This window comes from Serinus canaria, chromosome 4, assembly GCF_022539315.1.
Source record: "Serinus canaria isolate serCan28SL12 chromosome 4, serCan2020, whole genome shotgun sequence".
NCBI lineage: Eukaryota > Metazoa > Chordata > Aves > Passeriformes > Fringillidae > Serinus > Serinus canaria.
The window spans coordinates 61,064,595-61,085,982 of NC_066317.1; the positions used below are offsets into that span (position 1 = coordinate 61,064,595).

Here is a 21,388-nt window from a genome sequence, read left to right on the forward strand (position 1 = left end):
TCAAAATAAATTGGTGGAGTTCTTTTTAGCTTGAGGAATACAGTGAGGAATGTGATAAAAATGAGGACACAGTTTCAGAGAAAATATATAATGTTGAGATACAAGGATTAATAAATAATATTGAGAAAAAATTCCTTGTAATGTGCAGTGAAATGTTGCTCTACTAAACAAATATAAAATCTAGCAGCAATTAGCATACCAAACACATAAGGATCAGATATATTAAAACAAGGCAGAGTTTTTACCCTGGATTACTCAGGCAGGTTTAGGAATTAAACCCAAAAACTTCCTGTCTTAGACTTGCAACTTAATTAGCTCAGCTAGTAATGGAGCTTCTCCAAATCCTGGAACATTCTTTGTGAGAATTAAAGGCATTTTTCAGATAATGTTTTACCTTTTTCTTAAACTGCTGTGTCAAAAACTGAGTGTGCATTAGAGGGGCAGGGAGAGTTCACTGCAGCTCTACACACCAGTTTCCCAGAACAGCTCTGAGTATGACAACACTTATGAGAACAGCATATTTTTACTTGCTTAACTCATAGCATAAAGCTGGAAGATGGGTACAAACTCTGCTTAGCTGTTTCCAAGACTACTGCTATGTTAATGAAAACAATTATCCACGAGAGAGACAAAATTCTAAATGACCTTAAGAGGCACAAAAAAGAACTGAATTACAAAAAAAAAAAAATATAGAATTCAGAATAAATTATTAATTTGAACACATCTCCAAAGAAATTGCAGAGGTTACAAAACTCATCAGCAGAAGGAGGAAAAATGTTGTTTTGAGAGTAATTGATTAGCACTGGGCTCACAGGGTAAGAGCTGGGGTACTTCTGATGAGCTGTGAGCACTGAAGTACAACAGAGAGCTTCAGCTGTAGGTGATCTCCCAGAGCCCTTGTGTGAGAAGGAGCTTGTGGCATTTCTTCTCCATCTGTCTGTGAAAAGCCTTCATTCCCATCTTCCTCTGTGAGACCAAGGTTTGAGGAGGCAGCATGCAAAAGAAAAGTATGGCAAGAAAAGAACCCCTGTGTGGCAGAAGTCCAGCCTAGGGGACACTCAGCCTCTGCTACCCCAGACACAGGTCAGGGCAAGGTCACTCCATCACCTGGTTGGGGTAAGAGAACCCTTCCTGCACTTGCCCCACCAGTGGGCAAAGGTGCTTGTAGGAGTTTAGGAGCAGTGGAATTGGAGAGCCATTATTTGCATTTGTGCTTTGTTTCCCCATTCCTGTGAATTTCTGAACATCTTACTGACTTTGATAGCATTTGTTTGTGGAGGGGTTCCCAGCAGGACTGGGGAATAACTTGTCCTGTGCTCACCAGATGAAAGCCCATCCCAGGTAGGGATGAGAGTGAGACCCAAGGGAGGGTATCGATATTCCTCTGCCATTTTCTGGAGGGGGACTGGGCTTCTCTTGCATGTCTGGAGGGGATGACTGGGGGTCACATGTTATTATTGTTCCTAAGCAACTAACTTGCTGTGGGAACCCCTGCTATGCCAGTGCACAGAGTTTGCATTATACAGTGTCAATTTTGTCCTGGCAGTTTCTTGATTTTCTTTCTTTACCCTACTGAAAGAGGGGCTTTTTGGTGTTGGGTTTTTTTTTTAATACACTCAGAGAAACACACAGTGAAAGGTGCATGATAATAGAGGCTCCAAGATAGCTGTGCACTCATAATAACCTGTGTTCACATTTAAAAGCCTTAGCCCCTGAGTGTTTCTATGAAAGAAACATAGTGCAGGCCTATTTATTACCTGCCAATTCCATTTCTTAGAGTGGAGTTGCCTCTGAGCCAGAGTATTTTCTGCAAAAACATGTTCCTGAGGATGGATGTGGGGGTGGGTGGATGGGTGGGTAGGCAGAGGAAAAGGATGGGTGTGATGGGAGGACAGTGCCTAGATATTGCTGTAAAAAATATCTTGGCTATTTATTCCTCAAGGCAGATGGTGCTCATTGGTTACCTTCACCAAAAGGAGCTGTACCTGTTAGTGAGGGTGTGAAGAAACATTTCTGCAGTGAGAGGCTGAGGAAAGGCAAACCAAGGGATTTGAGCAAGATCCTGATGTAGAAAGATTAATGTGTGAAGGTTAAAGGGCTGGGGCAGGGTGAACAGCACAGAGCTGTTACCCTGAATGATGGGCACTGCTCTGCTGCATGCCCATCAGAAGATAAATTATGCCTGTCCTGCAGGAGGGGATTTTCAGAGCCCAGAGGCATAGTGCCATAATGCCAGAGAATATTGTCCTGCATTGCTGCAGCCACTCTGCTCATGTGTGAGTTCAAACCAAGGTGATTTGCCCAGCCCAGCTTTTTCTGCCCTTTTGATCCAGCATCTGCTCAAACTGCTCCCGAGCAAACAGCTTAGGACAGAAGAGAGCTCTCATCTGTGTGCTTGTGCTCCTTCTTCCTCTGCAGCCATCCAAAGGGCTTTGTGCATCTGTCCCTGAGCAGCTCAGCACAGATCCCTGGCAGATCAGCCCTTCCACTGCACAAGGTGGGGTTAATTTTTTCTTGAGGTGCTTGCTTAGAGTGCTCTCTATAATAAATAACTATAATCAAAATGGCCTCATCTTAGAAGCTTCATACTGTTTTACAGTCTTATGTTTGATTGCTTTCATTTCCACTGCATTGGTTTCCCAGTAGCTTTAAGAGACTTATCTTGGATTTACACTGACTCAGGGAAAATAGAATCAAACCATCTTTGTAAGATGTGGGGGAGATTTTGAACAAGTAAGGCAGGAAAGGAGAATTTCAATAGTACAGCAAAAGAACACATGCTGGTTTTTTCATGTGCTGGCTCCTGGAACTTCAACACAACACTAAATAAATTGCCTCAGCAGTTTCTGAAAAATGCCATTTAATGTTTTCTGGTCCCTGAAAGTGCTAAACATTGTCACATTTGTTGAAAATGCCAGTAAAAGGCTCCTGGGAATTTTATCCCCATGCCTGCATCTTTGATAAATTTTCTAACAATCTGGTGTAGTACAGCATTTCTGGTAAGAACTACTGTGTTTGTGAGGCACCAAAAAATACCAAGAAAAAAACACTTCCATCTTTATTCCTGTAAGGTTAAAAATATATGGATAACCAAATCCTTAAAAAGAGACAAAACAGACAAAAATGGTAAGTGACTATATGTGCTCCTATATTCAATAAGATTCCACTCACCATTTTTATTATTTCTGGAGACTGCAAAAGAATTGTACCTTCACAAAATATAAAATTCTGGGTATAGCCCAGGTCCTGAATATTTAATTAAATCTGGAGTAACTCTATTGTAGAACTAGTCTAGGGAAAGAACAGACATATTTTGGATATTTTGAAGAACTTGTCCCTGAGTTAAGAAAGGCAGATATTCAAGTACCTGTGCCACTTGCTTGAGGCAACAGTATTCCTCCATTAATATTTCAGACTTGTGTTATAGTTGTAAAGCTTCTGGATGTAAAAGCTAGTTAGTGTTTATCTCCTGACACAAACTTCACTGAAATCAATATATTTTGCTGCTCAGTACAATAGAATATTTCTGCCTTCACACTTTTGCATTGCACTCTAGGAAAAAAAAAAAAAAAAAAAAAAACAAAAAAAACCCCACACAAACAAATAACAAATCAACCAGCTTGATTCCAAAGCCAAATTTTGCAATCCAGAATTCTGGTTCTACCTGCTGCTGGAAGAGGAAAAAGGCAAAAAGAATTGGTGGGAGAAAGAGGAAGCATTGATACATATCCATACATACCTATGATTAGAACTGTATGTCAGTTGAAACTGGCTGAGCTTCTGTGAATGTTTTTGTTTTCCTGTCATCTTCCAGTATTTGTGAACTTCCATTTCCATTAAGAATATTAAGAATACAATAATAGAATCACTTAGGTTGGAAACAACCTAAGTGATTCTATGATCATCAAGTACAGTTGTTAACCCTGGCCTGCCAAATCCCAACTTAACCACATTCCTCAGTGCCACACCTACATTTAAAAGATATTTAAAGGTCTTTTAAGTACCTCCAGGGATGATGTGTCAACCTTTCCCTGGGCAGCCCATTTCAATGCTTGACAACCCTTTTGGTGAAGAAATTATTCCTACTGTCCAATCTGAACCTCACCTGGTACAACAATCAGAGGCCATTTCCTCTGATTCTGTCACTTGTTACCTGGGAGAAGTGATTAACCCCCACCTGTCTACAACTTCTTTTCAGGTAGTTGCAGACAGTGATAAGGTTTTCCATGTGTCTCATTTTCCCAAGCTAGGCAACCCCAGCTCCCTCAGCCACTCATAAGATTTGTGTTTCAGACCCTTCACCAGCTCTATTGCCCTCCATCTTTCAAAATAAAATATTGTCTTCTAGAATAATTTTGAGATCAATTTTTGCAGACTGTAGGAATCTATCTAGTTTGCATAAACAGAAATAAGACTCAAAAAATTTTTGGGAGTGTAGATTTTGATATAGCTACAAGATTATTTGTTGAACTTTGAGATTCCTCATTATAGTACTTAGGCAATTTTGAAGCAATTTCAGTCTGCAGAACTGTGACATGGCTGAGCTTCATATTTCTGCTCCAAATTTTCCCCCTGAAAAGTAGAGGTTTAGTGAAGGAATGTGTGGGCTTTACACACGTGGAGTTTTTCTTTGTTCCATTTTAGGAAGATCTTTAGGACAAAGTTATTCCACAGGTGGTAAATGTGCCTACTGGAATTCTGCCACAGGAACAGTCTTTCAGAATTGTATTAGACTGATGAGTCAGGCTTCACATCTTTTATTTAGGGACTAACAGGATGTCACTTGTCACAATACTACTGCTTGCTTATTTGTCTCATTGTTCCAGAAAGCATAAAATCTATTTGTGTAGTAGCCCTGCTTGCTCAAAGACTCAATAGTTCAAATCCTAATAAAATAGGCCTTTGAAAAGAAAGAGGGGAAAAAAAAAAAAAAAAAAAGAATAATAAGAAAAAAAGTTGTTGCTGAGACTTGAAGAACTCTGACTTCACTAAAGCTTCATTAGCTAAATGCAATGTGAAAACAAAAACACACCTGCAGTCATTGTGGGAGTGAGAAGAGATTTCTCTTTGCTTGTCAGGATCTATCAGTACCAGATCTATTTACAGGACATATTGAAAAATCTCATGGGTATTAACCAGTCTTACTCACTTTTGAAATGGGTCACTTTTTAGCAAATGCCCTGGAAATGAAAAGCTTTTTTTGTAACATCAGTTCCATGAGTCATTCCATTTCCCCCCATATTGGTTCATATAATTTAATTTCCCTCTCTTCACCTGTCATAAGAGAATCAGAGGAAAAGGGTTGCTTTTCTCTGTACTTTCAAATTAATTGATATAATTTGTTTGAGGTTTCCTTCTTTCATGGTGCTTTCTTAAAATTAGAACCAAATTAAATGTGTTCCTAGCCTTTGCAGAATACATTGATTAGAGCTGAATTATGTGCAGTTCTGATGTACACTGAAATTTGCATGACGCATCTCTCCTGGAGTGAAACTAAAAAAGGAATTTGATTCTTACCCTATTTTTTCCAACAAATACAGTCCATTCACCATTAAATCAAATAAGTTGTGGTCAACATTTAGAACAGATGAATGTGTAGATTTAATGAATGATGCAGATGTTAGAATAAAAGTCTCAAGTACTTACCTAATCTGTGTTAACTAAATAGACTATGTTTATTAAGGGATCATTATTGACAAGAACATCTTTATTTTCCCTTTTCTCAATCATACTGCAGCAGCCTCTGCAGTCCCCAGTTTCCACCAAAACAGCATCCTTGATAAATACTGTAAGATCTTGATTGGGAAAATACATGTGTTTAGTATGGCTGCTGTGAGCATTTGGAATTATATAAGCCTTTGTCTGCTTATATGTGAAAAGGTAGATCTGTGTTTCCAGGGGCTAAGGAGGCACTGCCCACATTTGCAAGCCCACCACAGCAAGTCTGAGCCTTCTGGTCTCAAACAAGTGACTGCTTCCAGCCTTATAAGCTGCAAGTAAGACTGAGAGGTGTCTGGTATGAGGTGTTACAGAGTTACTGCCTTTAAATGGGAAAGGGTCAGCAGAGGACTCACATCCCACAGGAAGTTATGTGCACGTTTACCTTGTCATATTAACAAAGTTCCACTGAAAGCAAAAGGAGAAATCCAACAAAGTCATCTCTGCTGGGGCTCTTTGAGCCCAGAATACTGTTGCAAGGTACTGTAAAATTCTCTGTACATCTGAAAAAATCAGAACAATTTTTCTCCCATCTTTTTGCCACCTTTTTATTTTCTTGTACTATTTCAATGTATTGTTCCTGCATCAGTTTTGAGAAACAATTAGTTCTTCATTTGAAAAGGCCGTATGGGAGAAATTATGCATGCATGTATGTGTAGAAGAGAAAGAGACAGAAGTTGTCCTCTGTCTGCATCCAAGAGGAAACAGCTTCTCAGGTAGCTACCCCAGCAAGGGAACAGCACATCTAGGTTGTCTCTGTGATGATATAAAATGGCCCCAACAGTGACACCACTACTCAGACAGCCTATATTCCCAGATGGCTAACAAAAAAGCCTCATAACCTTGTGATACTGTTAAATGAAAGGTAGGTCATATAAGGGTTCTGACTAGTAGGAACTGTAAGAATTTCTGCTGTAGGGGAGGGGGTAATTGAAGAACCCTTGCTCTGTAAGGACACAGCCAGGTTCTCCCATGATGGTTCATTTCTTCCCAAACCTTCCTAAATAGTGTTGGCTCTCTGATGATAGAAATGCAACAATTGAACACTGAGGAAACTGGTATTGCCATACTTTTATAGATTTCTTTTCACTCAAATGCTTACCCAGATATATACTGGATTTTTGTTCTTCAAGCCTAAGCCCTGTCAAATGTATCTGTATTTTTTTAACTTTGGAAATGGCAGCTTTCTGATCAAAGAAAACATTCATTTTCTTTCCATCCTGAGGAATAGTACTGCACTGGTTCACTTCCAAATAACACATCTCATGTCTTGCTGCTTTGCTCTTTCCTTAAGACACACCATAGCAAGCTTTTCAATTAGGGCCTGATCCAAAACTTTAACTACTCTTGGGGGAAAAAAGCCCAACAAAACCTACATTGCCTTCAGGCTCTTTCAGGCAGTTTTATGTACAGTTATTCACACAGTGGTCACACTTGCGTGACAAGGCTACACTAAAGGGACAATATATACAATACAGCATTTCCTTAGGATATTAACAGTAATTTTGGATAGTAGGAAAGCTACCTTTTCTTCTCCTTTTTCTTCGTGTCAGTTCTGGCGATCAACTGTAAAATGTGACAGTGATTAGACATGGCAGCTTTTTTCTGTACCAGTATTTTGATGCATCAGAACTTAGTCTCTTTTTTCTCTCTCTTTTTTTTTTTTTTTTAATTTAAGAAAAAGATTCATGACATTTTTTTGGGAATTAGCCACATGATCTACATTTCTGACAGCTGCAAGGGGGAATTTCTGCTCTCTTTCTAGCCTGTCTTTTCAGCTTTTGCCAAAATGTGATAACAGATAAAAGCTTTCTGACCACCACACTACCGTTATATCAGTGTGACTGGAAAATGGTAAAGAGAGAGACTTTAGTTTTCCATAGAGTATGCCAGCATCACCCTAATGTGGGTCCTTTCTCAAGCAGCTGGTGAGCCCAAGCAAAGTGGAGTCTCTAATCCGAGAAATATCCCTCATTGGCCAGTGCCAGTGTGAATACCCAGAAGGCAATCACACCAACTCCCTACATTTCAGGGGAGAAGGGGCAAGCAATCCCTCAGATGGAAGGGGGAAAGCCTGCCAAGGGACACAGACACCAGATTTTGAACAGGTTTCAGGAGCGCCAAATACAGCTGGTGCACTCAGGGTGTGCCTGAGCACAGCACAGGGATCACACTCATCCCAGTAACTCATCTCCAGGTCTGATCCTTCCCGAGCTGCACACTAGCGGAAAGTTGGGCTTCCTGCTGCTCTCGCCTGCGATCCCGGAGTGTATCAGCCCGACGCCGCGATCCCTGGCTGAGCCTGTGCCTCGCAGCCGCTCGTCTGCGCATGAGTCGCTGCGGGAGGCTCCGCGGCTGGAGTATTTGAGGGGCTGGGCAGCGGGGAAGATGCTCAGAGCCTGCGGAGGCCGTGCGCCCGGCGGAGCGGAGCGGCGGCGGGGCATGGAGGGGGCGCGGGCTCGGGCGCTGCGGGGGCCGCGCTCCGCGGCTTGAGGCAAAGCGGGGCGGCCGTCGGGGCAGCGCTGCTTCAGCACCGCGGACAGCGCTCGGCGAGCACCGCGCCTCCGGCCCCTCTCCTCCCGGATCCGGGCGCCTCGGGCCCCCTATTCCAGCTCCGATTCTCGGGTATCCCCTTCTCCCCACTATCTCCCGATCCGGCCGCTGCGTGCCCCGGAGCCCCTACCCTCGGCTCCGGCCACGCTCCCCCCGGGTCCCGCTCCTCCCCGCTGCCTGACTCTGCTGTCAGAGAGCCCCGGCCCCGCTGTCCCTGTCCTCCCCCCTCTGACCCGCCCAGCCGCCCAGTCGCGCTCCCCTCGCCCCTCTCTCGACTCCACTGCCCGGCCCTGCCCTTCTCGCTGCGCCCCGCTGCCCCCGGCGCTGCCCCCGGCCCCTGCCCCGCCGCCGGCACCATGCGCGGGCGGCCGCGGTGGGCGGCAGGCGAGGCTGCTGTGCCGGCGCGGGTGCCCTCTTCCTCCTGCCCTCGCCCGCTCCAGGCGACCCGCTGAGAGATGGACTTGGCAGGCGTGCTGCTGGCGCTGCTCCTCGTGCTGGTGCTGGTTGTCTCTCTGCTCTCCAACCTCCTGGTGCTGCTATGCTTCGTCTACAGTACGGAGATCCGCAAGCAGGTCGCCGGGGTTTTCCTGGTGAACTTATCCTTCTGCAACCTGCTTCTCACCGTTCTGAACATGCCTTTTACCCTGCTGGGCATCCTGAGGAACCAGCAACCCCTCGGGGGCTGCGTCTGCAAGGCGGTGGGTTTCCTGGAAACTTTCCTGACTTCCAACACAATGCTGAGCATGGCAGCGCTCAGCATCGACAAATGGATTGCCGTGGTGTTCCCCCTAAGCTACACCAGCAAGATGCGGTATAAGGACGCTGTGATACTGATGGGCTACTCGTGGCTCCACTCCCTCACGTTCCCCTTGGTATCTTTGTTTTACTCATGGGTAGATTACAACAGCGTTTACGCCTCTTGCACCTTACACCTGAAGGAAGAGACGGAGAGGAGAAGGTTTACAGTGTTCACCATTGTCTTTCACTCCACCAGTTTCATGCTGTCTCTGGTGATCTTGTGTTTCACCTATTTAAAGGTGTTGAAAGTTGCCCGGTTCCACTGCAAGCGGATAGACATTATTACCATGCAGACTCTGGTTTTGCTGGTGGATATCCACCCCAGGTAATGGTGCGCGCTCGGACTCACATCCCCCGGTCACTCGCGGTAGTCACCCCGGGCACAAGCGATATCCCGCCTCCCATGCACCCTTTCCTGCCTGCCCCGGCCGCGTGGCGAGCGCTCCTGCCTCTAGTTTCAGACGCTGCTTACAGTGCCAGGAACAGTGACTTGTGCATTTGTAGCCTTCGCTGTTTGAACGCTAATCGGGCTTTCCTTATGCCACTTGCCTGCGCTCCCTTCAAGCGGGAGGCACTGCTTTGTTGAGTGCGATCGTCCCGAGGCTCGGCGGGGCTGGGGCTATTCTCTCTCCCTCCGGGCTTCCCTCTTCTCCCCGAGAGGAGTGCCTTCCTCTTCCCCGGGAGGATGCCCTCCTCCCCTGGTAATGGTGCCTCCTCCCCTGGGGGCTGCCCTCCTCCCCTGGGGGCTGCCCTCCTCCCCTCGGGGCTGCCCTTTCCCCGGACCGGGCTGCCCTCCTCTCCTCGGGGGTGTCCTTCCTCTCCCTTCCCTTCTCGGGCGCAGGGGCTTTTGGCCGTGGAGAGGGTGCTTCCCCTCTTCCTTGGGCTCTTGTCTCACCTCCTCCCTTCTTGCCTTAACACCCTTGCTGCTCTTTTCCCTCCGTAGTGTGAAGCAGCGCTGCCTGAACGAGCAGAAAAGGAGGAGGCAGCGGGCTACCAAGAAAATCAGTATTTTTATAGGGTCGTTCGTGATCTGTTTTGGTCCTTACATTATCACCAGGTTAGTATCCCCTGTAGGGGTGGGGGGCTTTACGGGATCAGGATGTCCTGCGATGCCCAGGTGCCCGGGTGACCTACAGCTAATTTTGGGGGGCCAGAGCCAAACGGACCCCCGGGACTGGTCTTGAGGGCCAGAGGACAGAAACATGCACACAAACACGCCACTCCTGTCCATCCACCCAGTCCCAGGGGACAGCCCCGGCAGGACCTGGCTCTCCTTCCCTCATCACAGCCAGGTCTGGGCACCTCTGCCAAAAGCAAGTGGCTTTTAGGACAAGTACCGGGAATTAATTGCATGCCAGGGGGAGATAAAAGCAGTTTAAAAGACTTGCCACCCTTCTTTATTAGCACAACCCTCACAATAGAGAGGAAAACAGACAGACTTTTCTGATTAGCTTAGGGTTGTTGTTTTTTGTTTCTCTTTTTTTTTTTTTTGGCATAAGGCCAAGCTTGCTGCAGTTGGAAGCTGAGTTGATATAATTTAAACTTGTCCAGCCTGATAATTTGTCAGATAAGATTTCAGTCTGGAAACATTAATGCCTGTAAATATATTGCTAATGGTGCAGCACAGACTTGTGATGTGGTGTAAAAGTTATCTCCCAGGAAAAGCAATAATTAAATTCCTTAAATGTATAGGAAACAGTGTGTTCCTCAACTGGGCAGAATTATAAGCATCCATCCTGGTGGCTTGCATCTTTTGAAGTGTCCATGCATCATTGTTATCTACTTGTGTCGTCTTGATACAACAGATTATTGTTATTATTATTATTTTTAAACCTTGTATAAACCAGTGAGCTGGAAGTCAGTGTAACTACACTGAATTGCAGCATCCCAGCATTTAACCTTTCATCTCTGTACTGAAGTGGGCTAGATCTTTCACAAGGGATTTTTAACTATATTTCCCACTCTCACAGTGTGTTCCAGACAGCTTGGAAGAGGGCTGACTTGTGTTGAGGAAGGTGCTCTAGTGTGTAAAACCCCCTGGTTAGGGCTTCTTCAAGGTTGTTACCAAGCTGCCAATGTCTGCTGCCACACCAGCTCACAGAAGCTGGCCAGCTTCAGTGCTCTGATCTTACAGTCACACATATACAGGCCATTTATAGTCAGAGCCACTGCCCTTTTCTGAGAGGAGTAGGGGACAGGTTAATGCCAGTACACTAAACAGACAATATTTTTAATATTTTTAAAGTGACATTTATTTCATTTCCCATTTACATGTTGAAAGGGATACCTTCCTGATTGCCTGGATAACTACATGTTTTTTCTGCAGTTGAAAGGGTTATTGCAAATATTAACATTACATCACATAGTTAAAAGGTCAGTTTTATCATTGTTCAGTACATTTTGAGTCATGTTCTATTCACTTTTGCAATAATCAGGATGTAATTATGTTGAGCAAAGTGGATTTTGCCATCTTCTTTCCATCTGAACATTATGAAGCACAGCAAATTCCAAATGTGGCCATTTTTCAGGGTGGAGGTATTTCTCATAAACTTCTACAATAAAAGTTACTTCCTTCTTCAGACCTTGCGTGTGGCAAATGTGAGATGGTGCATTTTCTATGTGTGACAGACTGGTACCCACTGAATCACTACAGAGAAGGCTGAGGGCTGGTTTATGGAAATGTGTGTCAAGGTACAGCTTCTGTCTGTCACAGGGACTGAGCTGGTTCAGTGACAGCAGAATGGGAAGTTTTTGGGGAAGACATCCTGAAAGACTTCTTGTCTCAAAGACAAGAGAGTGCCAAGACACCACTTCATGAAATGTGGTGATGGAGATGAGAGTGAAGGACTGGCTGCTGAGCCTGATTCTCTGTTCTTCCCTCATTCTGGTTTTTAGGGGGGTGGCGCTGAAGCATTCTCTGGGGAGGCAATGTAAAAGCCATCCTCCCTGCTGTCTTGCTCTTGGCCTGGTGACTCAGGTTGCATTGTGAGCTCAGTATTTGCTCCTCACTTCAGAAATTTGAATGAGATTAGGCTCATTAGCAATATATTCGTCTGTTCACTAAGAGACGACAGATGAATTTAATCTCTTTTGTAACAGCACTGAAAACATAAAAATCATACTAAGATGCATTCAGATGGATATTTCTGACTTGTTTTGGCCAGACCTTTATCTTATTAAAATCTGCGTAATTTTTCTTCTGTTGGCTTTAGTGCAATTAAGTTAGGATCCATAATGCATTAAGACTTTTTTCAAGACTGAAAGATATCTTACTCTTCTTATTTAGTGTCTTTATAAAAACATCAATTGTGTAAATATCAATTATATATTTCTTGTATTAGGATGATATGCAGGATGGCATTAATCTAAGCAATCATGTAGCAAGTGTCATTTATTGTACATTTTTTTCTCATATTTTGTATCTTCCTGTTCTACTTATTTTGATTGGAACTTTTTCTGAGCAACTTCAAACAGAAGTCATCTGTTTTTTTAAATGCACTTGCCATAAGAATGATTTTACTTTTTGACATATAAACAAGGAATTTTCCTGTTACTTCTAGCAATGTTCAGTCCAAATGATGATAAGTCAGCTTTTCTATGAGGAGGGACTGGAACAGCTTCAAAAGTCAACACCCTGAAAGTCAGGAGCTCTGCTTTTTGGAAAGAGGACAGAAGGTTCTTCAAGCCTTGAGAAAGCTTCTCATCTTCCATCTTCAAACAGTGATGTCTTAGAGTACAGACAAGGGCTATTTTATCTCCCAGAACATTTTCTTTTCTTCTGGGATGAATAGAGCAAAGTAGAGTTCTCCTGCTCCTGCAAAAGATTTTACAAAAGACATACACAAAATAAAAGTCCCTCACCCTGTTCTTTCCGCCTTCCTGGAGGATTTGCAGATGAGCTGGGTGAGACATTTGCTGGAATAGTCTGAAAGATTGCCCTCAGTTCTGTGGAAATAAAATGTTTAACTTAGTTGTGGTTTCTGCCCCCATGATTAATGCCTCCCTCTCTGCTGAGGTGCTGAGGCCACTAATCATCCATGAAGCACAGAGGCACAGGTCTGGATGTAGCTGACTGGTCATATAACGATGATAAAAGTGTTGTCTCCTTGTTTTCTTTGGCCAATCTAGAAGTCAGCCAAATGCACACAAAAACTTCCATGGCTAAGAAGTTGTGGGTGTGCTGCTAGGCATACTGTGGGATTGCAGGTGCCAGCCAGACCTCCCTGAGGTACTGCCAGGTTGTTTTTCATACTGCAATAGTCTGACATGACATCTGTGTTCATGGTCCACAGTGGGGTAATGAAGGCACACTGGTCTGGTCTGAGGGGATGGATTCAGTGACCTAGACCATGTTTCCGGTGTCATTTGAGATGGCATCCAAGTCCTTTACCTAGGCTGGCAGATATGCCATAGGACCTTCCAGGAGCAGCAGCCCGATGCCAATGGGGTCATGTGCGAATGTCTCAAGTGTCACTAGACAGCTCTACTCAGGAAACTGATGTCACTGAGCCTGGGTGCCCTGAGTCACATGGGTCTATCTCAAGCTTGCTGTAGGAGAGAGGTAGTCAATTATGTCACCACAATTTTGACCACTTACCAGCACAGCTCAGTAAATTCAGAAAGTGAGCAGTAAACTGCAGCACTCTCTTATCTCCTCTGCACAGAAGCATTAGCACTGAAAACAGTTTTTCCCTCTTTCCATAGTAGGAATTGATTTTGTCTCCCAGTGGCCTTGCTAGGAAAGTTCTCTTTGCCCCTATTGAATGTGAGGAGTAAGTACACAACTCTTCTCCTGCAGGGACTGTGTACTGTAAGAAAATAAATGGTACTTGAATGTTTCATGAAGCATGAGTTGAGCACTGGGCTCAGTGTGAATATAACACTCAAGTGTTTCCATTTCTCTTTAATGTTTAACAGGTTGATAGAGCTCATTCCTTTTGTTACCATAAATTACTACTGGGGAATTATAAGCAAGTGCCTCACCTACAGTAAGGCTGCATCAGATCCGTTTGTTTACTCACTTTTGCGTCAACAGTACAAAAAAGTTCTGATCAACATCGTCAACAGGATACTGAAGAGGGACCTGTATCCATCATCAGGGTACAACAGTTCTCTCGACACTGAAAATGATTACTGCTTGCACAGAACAAACTGACAGCAGGAAAGCACTCCCCTTCCAGGGAGATAGGTGTTTGCTGCTGCTGGAAAACTGCCTTTCTCCTCTCCTGCTGACAGCGGTGACTGTCTCCAGGGTGTGAAGGCTGCATTAATGTGACACATTGCATCCTGGACTTTCATAAAAAGGCTCTTCCCTGGTCTGCAGCCAAGCACAATTCATGGCAAAGCCTTGTCCCCAGTGAACAGAGTCAGCTTGGAGGGTTTTGAGAGAGCCTTCTGAGGCTTTAGAGGAGCTTAGACAGCTCTTCAAGTTTCATGTGTGAAGACCTGGTATGTCTTGGAGTGTTCCATATCAGACACGACATTCCAGTGTCTTCTGGGAGCACAGGAATCCCCACATTGGAAGGACAGGTTCAGAGTCCACTGTGCTGCACATGTAACTTGGCAGCCCAGGATCTGCTGTTGGTTTTGAACATCAAAAATAGATATTTTAATTGATTTATTTATTGTATTGGTGCCTCAAGTGAGTCAGCACTTTGAATCTGAGATTGTTATTATTATTAATATTATTATTATTTATTACTAGGCATCATGATTGTAACATAGCCTTTAGGAAGTGGTACATATATATATATTTGATATGCCAGTATTCTATCAAGCATAACCAAAGTCCACATATCTGAGTTACCAATATTTAGCACTTCACTGGTATGTGATTACAATAATTGCAGCAACAGTAACAAAGACATGTATGGAATTTAGTTAAATAGAACTGTAGTTCCACCACTGAGCTAGTAGTCCTATTTAAGCAAGCTTTTTATTCAGAAAAAAAAAAATCAGTAGAAGTGACAGATACTATTGTGTTTAAGATATATTACTTCAGAAGCTATCTGTTTTCAAAGGAAAGGCTAAAATATATTAATTCTTTTTAAGGGATATATAATGTGTAAAATATTTCATGCATTGGCTATATATGGTGAATTGTCATAATACTGTACAATCTTTTCTTTAATAATGATCAATTAATCTGGTGATTTTACCTGAAAACAAGAGATGGCAGAAATATTATAAAAGACCTGCTGCCAAATGCCCAGAAATATAAAGCCTCTTTGTTTTCATATGTATTTTTCTCTTTTATTTCTTTTTAAATTTAAACAGGTTTTGGAAAATGTGGGAATTATTTTTGAACAATATTCCTTTGATTATGTAAGACATTTATTAAAATTTAAGAATTCTATGGCATTCAATAAACTACTATTTTCTAATTGAGTACAAAAGGTAAAAAGTAAAGCATTCTAAAGTATATTTTAGGAAAATAAAAAGAAAGATGACAGTAAAGTACTCTTATTTTTTATGTAACAATGCACTTGACCCTATAAAGCATTGAGAAGGCTATTTCTGGTCAAACTAAGCATATGAGCATGTGATTAGGCACAAATATAATTTTCTTTGAAGCTAACAGTTCTATTTCTATGCTGAAAATTAAGTACACACTCAACTGTTTTGCAAAATCAGTGTTGAGCTGTCAGCACATTGAGAGGGTTTTTCCCACCATCCACAGTGAGGAAGGAGAGTGTCTTGTTCAATCCCACTCAAGTCAAGGAAAGATGATGCTGCCTAACAAATACAATGTTCTCTTACCTCCTGTTTTTAATTTTTGGGGCCTTTATGATGCTCTTTTGGTTTTGTTTTTTTTCTTTCCCCCATGCAAGTACCTTAGGCCTCTGTGCTTTGCATCTATAGTTCTGCCTGTGTTTAAATTGAATGTACTATAATGGTTTTGTCTTAGTAAAGTATTTGTACTCTCTTCAATTTTGTGTAAATACAGTATTTCAGAAAAAAAAAAAGTTGTCTGTGGAATCTTTTCAGTTTAAATGTCTTCCTGTCTCCCCATGCCTCCCCCTCTTCCATGCTGCTAGAAAAACCTGATGTTTCAGTCTCTCATTTCAGCTGCAACATAAGGACCTGATAACTCTGTGGGGAGTGGGAGGGATGCTAAATTTTCAGTAAGTTTTTAGTCAGTTTTGTGCCAAAAAGTTTTAATAGCCTACAGTAGCTGTCCATGAATAAACATGAGCTTAATGATACCTACAGTTGTTAGCTTACCCTTGGTTTCCTAAACAAAATGGTCCTCACTTTGGCAAAAGAATATGTTACATACAGTTAAGTGTATTAAATTGTCACCTTCAAGACATACAAATGAAATAAAATATTATTATTAGAGAAAATAGTAGAGGAGAAAAAAATAATAAACTTTAAAGCTATTAGAGTAATAAACTTCTAAAGCTAATAAGCTATAAGCCACATTTTAAAGGCACAAACCAGAACCTAGTTAAAATGCTACTTCTGCTATCAGGTTAATTAATGATGCTTACGCATGCCAGTTGAGGGTGTACACTTTACAATACCTCTCTATCTCATTAAACATGGTGTATTTCTGGAGGTGCTCAGGTCTAGATGGGGGAAAAATATTTGAGCCTGCAAGGTGTTGCAGAACATCTTTTAGATTTAATTTCCACACGGAATTAGGAAGCCAAGATCTGCAGCGCTGCAGACCAGAAACTAAGCCAGGGCAAGGAGAGCTGCAGTGCTCTCAGTCCTGATTTGCAGTGAAATTCAACAGCCTTGCTTAGCCCTACCTAAAGGCATCTCCCCATCTCCCCCTGCTCAGTCTATAGGTAAATTTGTCCTTTTTCTCTTCTTCTCACCACCCACTCCCCACCAGAAAAGGTCTTGCTCTAATTTTCTAACAAAGCTGGAAACATTCATTGAGAGGTCTCACTTTCATTCCCTTGCCTTCCTTAACACAGGCAGAACTCATGAGGTTTCTGCTCCATTCTCCATGCTGTGGGTTATTCAGGGGCAGGAGGAGCTGGGGGAAAAAACTCTGCCCCCATTGCTCTGGAACCCATAAAAGATATCCAAGGATTTAGGGCTACATATACCTTCCATGATGGGAACATTCAGGAGAGGTTGTGGATTTTCTCTTACTGACACACTGATATTTTAGGTAAAACAGAGGGTACCCAGTCCTGACAGCAGGGTTTCGTTTGGAGCAGAAGATTTCCAACAAAGCTGAAGTGTGATATATAAAATGGCCTCTTGCCATTGACACACTCTTGCCAGCTCAAAGGTGGTGCTCTAGGAAACTTCATCTGGATTGCCTGCCAAGGGCCTGGGGCACTTTTGCTAAGAGACAAGAGACTGGCAAATACTCAGCAGGTGTGCTGGGGAGGTGGAAATGCCACAGAGGTGAGCAGGAACTGCCTGAAACTGTGATTTCAACCTGTGGCTGAGGGGAAAGGATGGCAACTCTTAAAAGAGTGTACAAGAAAATTTCTCAAAGCAGTAGGGCCCCCAGAAATTTCCTGGGCTGTGAGTTTTCAGTTCCTGGCTGCAATTCAAATTCACAAAGTCCTCTCCTCTTCTCCAAACTTGTATTTTGCCTGCACAGACTGGAGCTGAGAACTGCACCTCCCCTGAATGACATCCTCCACCTAATGGCAGGCAGGGTACAAACTCTGCAGCACAACAAACCTTTAATTAGTCCATGCAAATGAGGAGACACTAAACTTTAATTCTTAACACATGTTCACCAAAATATTTCCAGGCCTGATGATTTGGATATTCTCAGATAAGATTCAGGATGGCATTTTGAATCTGCCTTTTCAGAGAAAGAAATGGAGTCTGTGTGCCTCATTTTAATAGGTGAGTGCTCTGAAATTCATTTATGAAATAGAGGGTCACCTCTTTAAAAAGAAAATAAAGCTTTTTTTTCTTTTTTCACATAAGGTCTGAGACTGACAGACTGAGTCTCTGAGGCAATAAAGTCAAAGTATTGCTTAGACTACATATTCCCAAAAGGTTTAGGTATGAGCTGGCTCCCAGTCTGCTAAATCCTGACAGGATGGATGTGCTTCACTACAAAACTAGTTTTCTTGGATGAGAACTTTAGCGTCTTTGAGCTTAGATGGCAGCTGAGCATTGAGGACCTTGAATTCTGTGAATTTTCTCTCCACAAATTCCTGAGCCTCACTGAAGAGCAGACATGTAACTCATCTGGGTAAATCAGCATCTAATAAACTTCTGCAAATAATCTGTGCAGCTCAGTGATTACTGAATACATATTTACCTTGTCTTAACATGAGTAATGCTGGTGTTGAACTTCAATTTCAGAGCTAATTGCAATGTTAGGCTTGTTACATGGTTAAATCTGTTTACAGCTAGAGTCCATGAACTCAAAAGTAATTTCCAACTTATATGGTTCCATGATTGTAAGTGACAATCCAAGTTTCTTAATGCAAGTGCTTGGATCTGACCAGAGATTGATCATGCTCTTTTACAACTGTGGGTTAAAATCTGAGCTCTTTGATAAATTTAGCAGCATTGAACTGTATTGAAAAAAAAAAAAAAAACAACCATAAAAAGGTATTCAAGCCCCTCTATGTGAAATACTTAAAAAAAAATCAAACACAAACTGAAGAGAACTATCTAGTGTGAGTGGGAAAGTTTAATTACATCACTTAGAGGGCATATTTTCTGTTGTATTTGAGGTGCTTTTTCCTCCCAAAATAATTACCTGCCCTTGTGCAGATGGGATGAACACGCAACTGTGTGTCTGTCTGAAAAGCACATAGCATATTTCAGTATTGTGAAGAGCAAATGGCTTGTTCAGTCTGGTTCAGGAGGACACCTGGTTTGTGGGAAGTGTTAATTACACAAGTAAATCAGAGATTCTGGTTTTTATTTTTGGAAAGTAGTCCAATTAATATTTAATGGCTCAGCTGGAGACACAGCAGAGATGACCTTAAGAAAGGTTGTAAATATATGAATATCTTTCAGTAGCAGAAGCCTGGGGGAGCAAAATGTCACCTGGCACAGTATATGCAGCCAGCTCCTTCTCTGAGCTGGAGCTGTTTTTTCCTGTGGCTTATGAACGGGAAACAGGCCAAATGACTGGTCCCATTTCTGCATATCCCTGATTCTTCTCCCTCTAATGTCAGATTTTCCTTGCCAGGACAGAGGGTGCATGATGCAAACTTGGGGCTTCTGCTCTTTTCTGTAAGTGAGCAATGCATGAACCACGAGCTGCTCCCAGCCAGGCTTCTCATACATTCTCTATGCAAATGAAACATATTGCAAAGCAGGTATGTTGGATGTCAAAGAGTCCATATGGTTTTAAAGGTAGTTTTGAGTGTTGAGAACTACAAATCATTCCAGTCCACCAACATCACTTTTTAACTAGATGCCTTTAGCCATAAGTGAAGCACCTTCATTTCAGTGTCCAGTCCATTATCAGAAGAGTGCAAATTGTTGAGCAGTCCACTGTGGACAGTAAAAATGCCCAAAAACCCCCAAAACCATCTCCTTTGTGACAGAACCTAAGTTTTGTAGTGCATGTTTCATCCATCTCACTGCATCCTGCTGTGTCATATACAGTTTTGTATCCAGCAAATTTGGAGCAAACTATCCAACCTATCTTTAAGTTTCCAAGTTTCCTTCCCTTTACCAAATGGATTGAAATCTTCAAACACTTTCCAAGAAAGCTCCTCATGCCTAACACTAGAGTGCTTTTACTTAACCCACTTTCCCAATTTGATTTTTTTCCAACCAAGGCGTAGCACTCCAATTGTGTACTTCAATGAAGCCTGACCGTAAGTGGCAGACTCATTACCACCTTCTTTTCACTTTTCTAATTCCTGTCATTACATATCCAGCCTCTCTCTTCTCTTTGCTTGCAGCTGTCAGCCCTGATGCACATTTTCAGAATGTTTTCTGAAACCCATTTAATTGCTCGGTGCCTTGCTCCATGGCATGGACTGGAGATTGGGTTTGTGTGGCTTGTATGTGTGCATCCATGGAAATATTTAAACATGTTTTAGGTCTTGTGCTTCATATTTGTCTTTTATCATGGGAAAACAAAATGTTGATGGGTGACGTGACCTTTTTGTTACAAAAGGCTGCTGATCACTCCTTGCAGTTCTTAGCTCAGACTGGATTTCAGCTTGAAATCTGCCTTTTCAGCTAATCAGACCCTTATTGTTATCATTGTTAATGAAGCCTGCTTTAGGCATTTAAAATATCTTTTGGGCTTCTCACACAGGGGTCTGAATACTTCATTATCCTTTTATTCTTAATACCTTGCTGGAAGCCAGATAAATATTAGAACTGCTAATCTCAGGACACCTGAGGCACAGACAGATGAAAGACCACACAGCCAGGAAAGGATCAAATAGCATGAATGTGGTGTAGAAGATACCTAGGAATGAAAGACAAATAAGGTCATCCTGAATTTGTCTGTTGATCTTTTGGTAAAAGTTCCTTAAAAAATGTGCTTGTCATAATAGTTAAGCATACCTCAGAGCTGACAGCGGAGATGAAGTTTTGGGAGAAAGATATTTAGGATACAAGAATAAGATGTTCCTTCTCCTCTCATGTTGAGGAGCTGGCTGTGTCAGCACCATGCAAAAAAGGGAGTGGCAGACACCCCTCACTCATAAAACACAGCTGCATGTTGAAGTTACAGCTCTCTTTTGAGCTTTTCCAGATGGAGTTTCAGTGTTCTTCTCTGGGTGTGACAGCTCAGGCTGGGGTCTCTCTTATTGGAGACCACCACTTTGGCCAGGCTGGAATTTTGGTAGAAATTTGAGCTGCTGTGTATGAGAGAGAGCAGACTCCATGCAGAGGATGTTGAAGTTCAGTGGGTAGGGCATTTATCACAAAGGAGGGAGGATGCCTCTGCCTCTCTTCTGAGGGCTGCTTATATCCCATCTGTGCATGACATCCCAATCATTTTGTTGGTGGGCAGAAAATAAGTTTCCTGAATCAGAAAAAAAATTCAGGGAAAGGTATTGACTTTACTGACTGCCAGTGGAGGTAAACCAAGATTTTTCTTGAAGGTTTTCATCAGTGGACTCCAAGCCTAAATTTGCAGAAATCTTAGGAGAAGGTCATGTAAGATCACCTCAGTTATGAAGTCTGCTCACTGAATGAATCACATTAAAGAAAAAAAAAAAAGTTGATTCTTGTATACCCTAGTGAACCACCTTGAGAGCACTGAATGGAAATGTACTCTGAGGTGTACATTTTTCTAAAAGTGACAAAAAAGATGTCAAGCAGACTGAAAACACAGATGCTGTGGCTGTGGAGGAGCCTGTGATGCAATGCTCTGCCAGTCTCTTACACCCCTGAGCCCTTTTCT

The 21,388-nt window shown here is 42.6% G+C and overlaps 1 protein-coding gene across 1 annotated transcript; it reads left to right on the forward strand.

Moving 5' to 3' along the window:
* Nucleotides 1–8,726: 8,726 nt before the first annotated feature.
* GPR78 (G protein-coupled receptor 78) lies at nt 8,727–14,224 on the forward strand. The gene is made up of 3 exons (XM_009099191.4): nt 8,727–9,394; nt 10,013–10,126; nt 13,987–14,224. The coding sequence occupies exons 1-3, from the start codon at nt 8,727–8,729 to the stop codon at nt 14,222–14,224; spliced, it is 1,020 nt and encodes a 339-aa protein (XP_009097439.1).
* The last annotated feature ends 7,164 nt before the right edge of the window (nt 14,225–21,388 follow it).